Source organism: Chaetodon auriga, chromosome 12, assembly GCF_051107435.1.
Source record: "Chaetodon auriga isolate fChaAug3 chromosome 12, fChaAug3.hap1, whole genome shotgun sequence".
Lineage (NCBI taxonomy): Eukaryota > Metazoa > Chordata > Actinopteri > Chaetodontiformes > Chaetodontidae > Chaetodon > Chaetodon auriga.
Window position 1 is genome coordinate 15539425 of NC_135085.1, and position 8433 is coordinate 15547857.

At 42.6% G+C, this 8433-nt stretch overlaps 1 protein-coding gene across 1 annotated transcript; it reads right to left on the minus strand.

Annotated features, from left to right (window-relative positions):
- Window positions 1–2930: 2930 nt before the first annotated feature.
- LOC143329350 (tubulin beta-2A chain) lies at window positions 2931–7897 on the minus strand. Its single transcript, XM_076745193.1, has 4 exons — window positions 7672–7897; window positions 7138–7246; window positions 5766–5876; window positions 2931–4378 (listed from the first exon to the last, which is right to left on the minus strand). The coding sequence occupies exons 1-4, from the start codon at window positions 7726–7728 to the stop codon at window positions 3294–3296; spliced, it is 1362 nt and encodes a 453-aa protein (XP_076601308.1). The 5' UTR covers window positions 7729–7897; the 3' UTR covers window positions 2931–3293.
- Window positions 7898–8433: the final 536 nt, after the last annotated feature.

Below are 8433 nucleotides of genomic sequence, written 5' to 3' on the forward strand. Positions count from 1 at the left end.
GTCCAGATGGCACTCCACCTAGTGTCTCATTTCAAAGAGACAATCTTTGCTGATAAAATGTTTCGGTCATCTAGTTCTAAGAAAATGTATTTGTTTGCACTGCAAATCAAGTGGAAACAAAAACATCCTTCCACTGGAGCATAAAGTACTTCCTGCCCTGATAAATGAATGCGGTGTTTTAACATGCTATTAAAGAATAGTCCAGCATTGCACTCCTGTAACATTGCCGGACTCATTACAAACAGTTTTTTTTTAAAATGATCAGTTGTACACTACCGCCTATGTGTAGTCAGAGATTCCAGTGTGTTATAGCCTGGAGTGGCTACAGATAAAGATCGGACCTCTTCACCGTTCTGCACCTCCAGATTTTTTTCATTTTTTTAACCTGCAATCTTCAGCCCCAATTGAGGTTGACTCAAGGGATATTAGCTGAGGCATGCAGCTTCCAGTGGAGCCACAAACGGCTTTTTAGAACTTCTGTCACTTACATAGCATTGTGCAAGACCTGTGAACAGACTTTGATGTGTAAAATCAGTTGAGTTTAACTGAAAATCTGAGAAATGCTAATTGTCAAATGCACATATGGAAACCATTCAGGCACACAGAATGTGGCGTTTGCCTGGTTAAAAACATACAATCCACTCCTGACCTGAATACAGCATATTTCTTTATAAGTTAAAACATGCTTCATTCAGTGAGGTGGAAGTGGCAAGAGGATTTTGCCTCAAGCCTTTCTAACTAGACATGGCATGCTTATGGAGGGAAATGGATGCAACAGTTTTTTGTTGTTTTTTTTTTTCTTTCCTGGTTGAAGGTAAAATTCGGTCATGCTTTATGTAAACAAAGACTAGAGTGTAGAAAATAAACTTTCCCTGAGAGATTAGGTTACTGTGCAGGTAATGCAAAAAAAACAAAAAACAAAAAAAAGTCCAGAGAGTAGTTTTCAATGAATTTGTAGCTTTAGCTCTTATGCATACATATTTTGCATTTAAGAATTAAATCAACAGCACAGGTTCAGCAGTGTTGTGAAGTTACTTGAATGAAGATACACATAAGTCAAAGAACATGTTCCACCACTATGTATGTCAGACAGCCAGTCATGCATTCAACAGATGTGGGTATGGTGTGAGTTTGACAGTGCGCAGGTGGAGCAGGTGGAGCAGGTGGATGTCTGCTGTGTGTAAAAAAAAAAAAAAAGAAAGAAAAGGAGTTAGAACTTGTATCTCTTCTGCATTTTTTACTGCAGTATTCTCATGCATCTTTTTTCTAATTTCCACAGTAAGAAAAATGCCACAGCTATAATAATAATCATGTGAGTACTGGAGAGTGAATCTGTCATAGAGGCTGCCAAAGAAGGTAGTTCATTGTCTCACTTTCACTAAGGTATGTACCCGTCTCAGTTTCAGCAAGACTGAGTTCCCCATTGTGTTGGGTAAAGTTAGCAATGAGTCTGGAAGCGCCAAGCACTGACTGGTTCTCACGATGCTTGTAAGAGTGACAGAAGATCCAAAAGAGGGAGTTGTAGACAGTAGACATTGTAGACATGTTGTAGACATTTTCCATTTCCAGACAGAGTTGTCTGTAAGCGCAGCATTTAAAATAGTTTGTTAATGAACCCCTCATCAATTCTGACCTGGAATTCAATTCACTTTTTTGAGACTTTGAGGCGGTCTGACAGCTTGGATAAAACTTGTAACTCTCGGTTCTGCCTTGCAAAGATTACTTTCTCTCTCTCTTTTTTTTTTTTTTTTTTGCATCTCCTGTTCTTGTCTTCTGACATTATTTGTTGAGTAAATATTTGCTTTTGCACCTAATTTCTTCAAGAGAACAGGACAATTGTTAATATGATTGACATCTGATTTACTTGTGAAGACACTGAAAAGCCTTTTGTGAGGAGCATTTTTCCCTCTCAGGGCAAAAATTCCTGCCCCACTTCTCTCTGGGTTACATTTCATTCTTGGATTTGCTCGTCTGGCCATCAGTCATGTCAAAGCAGATGTTTTCTATCATTCATCAAATGGAAAATTCTTGCTTTGACAGCCTTGACTGGGGTGTGTCCAGAAGTGAAACATATTTCAACTCTATAACCCTTAGAGAGTAGCTGAACAGCCAGTTTCTGCTTGAGCTATCTGGCAATGTGTGCTAAAGGCTCTTGCAGCAAATCACAAGCTTCATATCAACATGTTTCATCATGTCACTGCCATGGTGTGCATTACATTCTTCAGTTGTCACTGGTTAATGTGTGTTTAGAAATCCCTCTGTTACTTTACTATTGCATTTTCTGTGCAGGTTTATTTATTTTATTCATTGCCGGACTCCTCCCTGGTTGTTTGGACGTGTGTCACTCTGCAGAATGACAGAGCAGATAGAGATTTCACAATGGCTTCCATACTCCTACAAAACTCAAACCAAACAAGATTCTTGTAAGTCGAGTTTTAAGTCTTATGGTTGCTTGGCTTCATATATTGGAAAATGCATCTGAAAAGAGGTTGCTATAGTCGCCATCTTAGAGGGACCCTGTGCATCTATATTTTCAATACTGTCCTGACATGAGCCCCAAGCTCATTCTTTCCCACTGAAGACATACATTTTTAAAAACTGGTCACAAATATGTTCCTCAATCTTTAGAAAAGGTTAAATAAGTTCCTAAAGAAGCTGAAATAAGCAGTATCACACTTTGGATACACATACAGTCGTACAAGTATCATCAGATTTTTAAGGTTTGGGTTTTTATGGAATTTGTTGAGAATTATAAAATGTAGACCTGTACCTTAACCAAAGCATGACTCATGCATACTATATAAAATTCTGGGGTAAATATATCACACATTACAGCTAAAACACGGACCTATATTGTGATAAATGCAAAGAAATTTCACCTCACTCACCCTTCCACCTGTGTAATTATCAAATAAAAACATGACAGGAAGTATTGACAGGACTGTATCTTTAATTGGAGACTTGGGACAGTGAATGAACTTTGAAGTATATGTTACAAAACTGTATTAAGGACAAGACTGTACTTATTTTGATACTGGCAAAGCGTGACTTGGAAAACCGATTACTATGGCACTTGCGTATTTTTAACACCGCTTACTTACTCTTTGTCAGAACAAGCCATGTCTATATGCAATCTAATTTTGGCTAAACAGCTATTTTCATGTGCACACTGCAATATTTAGTTGAACATCTGCATCTGTAGCATACTTCTTATGATCTCACTGTATTTGTCCAACAACAATTAATATTTTGAGAGACTGGCTCACTCAGAGTGTCATGTAAGTGGTTTGCAATCAGTGGCGAACATCATGGCGGACTTCATCCTCATCCTCTATTTCATCTTCCTCGTATTCACCCATCTCATCGGCAGTGGCGTCCTGGTACTGCTGATACTCAGACACCAGGTCATTCATGTTGCTCTCGGCCTCAGTGAACTCCATCTCATCCATTCCCTCTCCAGTGTACCAGTGGAGGAAGGCCTTGCGGCGGAACATGGCGGTGAACTGCTCAGAGATCCTCCTGAACAGCTCCTGGATGGCCGTGCTGTTACCGATGAAGGTGGCGGACATCTTGAGGCCACGGGGAGGGATGTCGCAAACGGCGGTCTTGACATTGTTGGGAATCCACTCAACAAAGTAGCTGCTGTTCTTGTTCTGCACACTCAACATCTGCTCATCCACTTCCTTCATCGACATACGGCCGCGGAAGATGGCTGCCACAGTGAGATAGCGTCCGTGACGAGGGTCACAGGCTGCCATCATGTTCTTGGCGTCGAACATTTGCTGTGTGAGCTCCGGCACAGAGAGGGCACGGTACTGCTGGCTGCCCCTGCTTGTGAGGGGCGCAAAGCCCGGCATGAAGAAATGCAAGCGGGGGAAGGGCACCATGTTGACAGCCAGCTTACGCAGGTCAGCGTTGAGTTGGCCAGGGAAGCGGAGGCAGGTAGTCACCCCACTCATGGTAGCTGATACCAGGTGGTTGAGGTCTCCGTAGGTAGGTGTGGTCAGCTTCAGAGTGCGGAAGCAAATATCATACAGGGCCTCATTGTCAATGCTGAAGGTCTCGTCTGTGTTTTCCACTAGCTGGTGGACGGAGAGAGTGGCGTTGTAGGGCTCCACCACAGTGTCAGACACCTTTGGGGATGGCATGACGCTGAAGGTGTTCATGATACGGTCAGGGTACTCCTCGCGGATCTTGCTGATGAGCAGCGTACCCATTCCGGAACCTGTGCCTCCACCCAGTGAGTGGGTGAGCTGAAAGCCCTGGAGGCAGTCGCAGTTCTCAGACTCCTTCCTCACTACGTCCAGCACCGAGTCCACCAGCTCAGCTCCCTCGGTGTAGTGACCCTTGGCCCAGTTATTTCCTGCTCCACTTTGACCTGCATGATGCATGTAACGTTAAGAGACAAATCATGTTGGACAAATATTGGTATAGCTTTCTGCTAAGGCGTACTTTAGAACAGGTTTATAAGCTGTATTGAGGGATTCATATGAAACTTTGTACAGACATTCATGGTCACAGAGGATGGATCCTAATGGAATTTGATGATCCCCTGAACTTTCATCTAGTGCCATCCTAAGGTTGAAATTTTTGGCATTTAGAGACATGTCTTCACAACTATTGGATGGATTGCTATAAAATTTGCTACAGACATTCACGATCCACAGAAAATGGACCCTAATTAATTTGGTGATCTGTTGATTTTGTCTCTAGTGCCACATGAGATTGACATTTTTGGTATTTACTGTAATGTCTCAAAAACTATAGGATAAGCTGGCATTCGTGTCCCCTTCAAAATTAAACAAAATAACTTGGATGATCCCCTGATTTCATCTAGCACCAACATTAGGTCATATTCTCAATTTGCCTTTATGACTGACTGACTGAAGTGCCAATTAGAAAACGTTCCAGTGCTAACAAGTGAAAGTAAATGGTGATAAAGATTACATTTGTTAAACATCAACATGTTAACATCGTCACTGTTAGCATGTTACCATGCTGACATTAGCATGAAGCTCAAAGCACCACTGTTCCTAAGTACAGCCTCAGAGCTGCTAGCATGACTGCAAACTCTTTGTTTTTACAAACTAGCAATCGAAATGTTGTTCTTAATGTTTTACTATGAATCTATAAGGCATTAATAAATTAAGTATTAACCATAAGTAGTATTTGTTACAAAATGATAATTACAACTTTTATTATGTATACCTTGTTAGAAACAGGCACCCAGTACCTGAAGTTATTTATTTTAAGTGACAAAAATCTGAAAATTAATCATGTGGAATCATGTAAATGTGCATTTGTTCTTTAGCTCATTTAAGGTCTAGACATGGTAGATTATATTTCTGGTGAGCTTCAGAATATAGGCATATTATCATAAAGCTTATAGACGGTGCTTTTGTTTGTGTATTTTCTGGTCAGGAGAAATGAAAAGTCATCCTGTGATGGAGCTTATAGGCTCCTGTATCCTCACTTGTGCTCAGCACTGCAGCATCCTCTCGGAGCAGACTTCATTTTCGCTGAGTCACCACGAGAGCTGTCTCAGTCTGACACAGCTGCACATGGACAATGCATCACACTCCTGGCTCATCGCTGAGTGGCTGCAGAAGCTTTGTGCTGGCAATATACAATACTGTACAGTGCTTTCAGGTGAAACTAAGCACAGCTTTACAGGATATGACAGCAGCTGCTGGCATTCATGCTTATTCTATGTGCAGTAGGGTGGAGTGAAGGAGTGGTGACGGCGTTATTTATTGTCTACTCACCAAAAACAAAGTTGTCAGGCCTGAAGAGCTGTCCAAATGGGCCGGAGCGAACTGAATCCATGGTTCCTGGCTCCAGGTCAACCAGAATGGCACGGGGGACAAATTTGCTGCCTTTGGACAAAAAAGAGGAGAGGATAGAGGGATAGAAAGAGGTAATGGGTGGAGGGGTGGAGTAAAATATCGACAGTCTCAGTGTGCATGATGTCAGAACATTTATAGTGAGCCATGGAAAAAACTCTTTTCTCCCTATTCAGTGTTGTGATCTAAAAGTCATTACCACAGCAGTGCTGTTTGCTAATGCCATCTTTTAGGTAAACATCTTTTGTCTAAATGATATTACAGCCTGTCCATGAAGCTGGATATTCAAAGACCGCATTGTGCCTTCTGTTGCTCGCTTCTTGCACTTTTTGTTGCTCCACCCTCTTCGTCTGTAACCCCTCTTGCAAGCAAACTGCCTCAGCGTGCTGCACTGCTTGTTCTTGACCGGTGGGGCTTTCAAAGTGCTGATCTCTGCAGAGTCCATTCAAACAAGGATGCAACAAAAAACTTCCCCTACCCAAACCTGTTTTTTTCTCTCATGGTCTTGCCTGTATAATTCTTAATGTTGCTTGTCAACATCTGCCAGTCTGTTCCATAAAATCCATTTATGGGATGCTCAGTCAGTACACATTCAGTAGTGACCCAGTATGGGTGACACTGACACCAGCATGCAACATGGAGACAAAGAATCAATAATGCCTGCTGCTAAAAAACAGGATAGGGGTAGACAGTAACAGTGCTGTTCAGGCCTGCAGTGCCTCCTGTGCATTTATCCAAAGCAGATGAGTGGGAACTGTTTGATCTCAATCCTGGCTACACATGGATTGAGATCTGCACTGACTTGCCCGTCTATGACAGCATCAGTCCAGAGGCTGATTACTTAACCTCATTGTTTGACTGTTTTATGTACAGCAGCTGTGTGGAATGACATGCAATGCATTTGGAATGACCTTCAACATGCCACACCAATAAAATCAGACGCTGAGATGAGACCATGGCACAGTGAGCTCAGGGTCAGCTATACAGAGACTGCGGATACCTGTTCTCCCTACAGAGACAGAGAGGGAGGGAGAGAGAGACAGGGGGAGACAGAGAGAGAGAGATTTTAGCAGATTCACTGTCCTATTTTTTTCCTGCACTCATGGTGGGACCTACTTTCCCTTTGCAGCTAAATTTGTGACATGAGCATTCAAATGAGGTCTGCATAGCATAAGGTCAAGCAAGGTTAATGAGCAATGGAGACAAAGGACTATTTAGTGGTAACATATTCAGATGCAAACATGTGGTTTATTTAAAACAAACTTTTATTTATTTGTTTATTTATTTGTTTTACCTGATGCCTCATTGTAGTAGACATTTATCCTCTCCAGCTGCAGGTCACTGTCACCTTGGTAACTACCAGTTGGATCGATGCCATGCTCATCACTTATCACCTCCCAGAACTAAGATGGGACAAACAACATCGTTTGAACTTCAGTTGTTTGGGGTCATTGAGCAACAAAACATGGCGTGAAAACGAGTGAAAGCGTGTGCGTCAGGTCTTATTTTAGTATTTGCGCATCTGCTCGGTGAAAAAATGACACGCAGCAAAGGGCCACATCACTGCAGCTGACAGGGAGCAAAGCCCAGACCGACTGAACCGCACCCTGCACATGTATAAACAATTCATAATCCTTATCAAACTTTTTGTAAAACAGACATTCATCTATGTCTGTCCAAGAGACGCGAAAATGATTATTGAAATGACTCGAATCTGTACTGTTCAACATAAAAATCCCTGGCAAATAAACACGTGTGACGTCCCGCATTAAAATTGCATTCACTCCATCATCCCCCCCCTCCCTAAATGAAATGATTATATTTGTACCTTCGCCCCAATCTGATTTCCACACTGTCCAGCCTGGATGTGAACGATTTCCCTCATGGTGCGCTGCGGATGCGGGCAGAGAGCGTCCTGTCTCGACTTCACCGGCGTCCAGTCGTCAGTCTCTTGCCGCTGTGTTTCTCAAAATCAGCACTTGCCTCATTTCTAGGACGAGTGTTGAGCCGGCGAGATAAACGTGCTGCTGGTCAGATGACGTTACAGGCAACGCAGCATCCCTGTATCCCAGACAGCCAATAGGAGCGGCCCGGTTTGATGCAGTGGACCAGCCGATCATGCCGCATCATCCCCCTGACATCACCCTGTCCCATGCAGGGAAAAGGTTGCCTTTTTTCGCTGGACTGAGGCTTCTCTATGAAGCTCAGGCAACTGTTTTCCCTGCCAGGAAATGTCAAATTTTATCAGTGTAATCCTGAAGGCAGCAGTTCCATATGTGCTGATTCAATCAGGACTGAGCTGTGTGAGTACCATGTTCAGGAGCAACATAAGCTGCCTGTGCAAGAGTTGAGTAAAACTCCTGCTTGAAAAATATAATCTAATACTTTGATAAGGCATTTTAACCCTGGCTATTAACTAAAAAATGTCTTAGTTTGAATAGTGCAGATGCTCCTATGATTTGAGAAAATGCTCCAAGCAGGGCTGGACTAACTCGCTTGGGGACCCTGAGAGTAAAAATTATCTTTGGGCCAAATCCCACAAACCAACTGTTATTTCTACACTGCTACCCTGTCCCAGATTTGCCACATT

Coding starts and splice junctions, on each gene's coding strand:
- LOC143329350 (XM_076745193.1), bottom strand. CDS start 7,728: ATGAGGGAAATCGTTCACATCCAGGCTGGACAGTGTGGAAATCAGATT. Junction 5,877..7,137: donor CTACTACAATGAGGCATCAG/GTAAAACAAATA, acceptor TTTTGTCCAAAG/GCAGCAAATTTGTCCCCCGT. Junction 4,379..5,765: donor GCCTGACAACTTTGTTTTTG/GTGAGTAGACAA, acceptor TGCATCATGCAG/GTCAAAGTGGAGCAGGAAAT.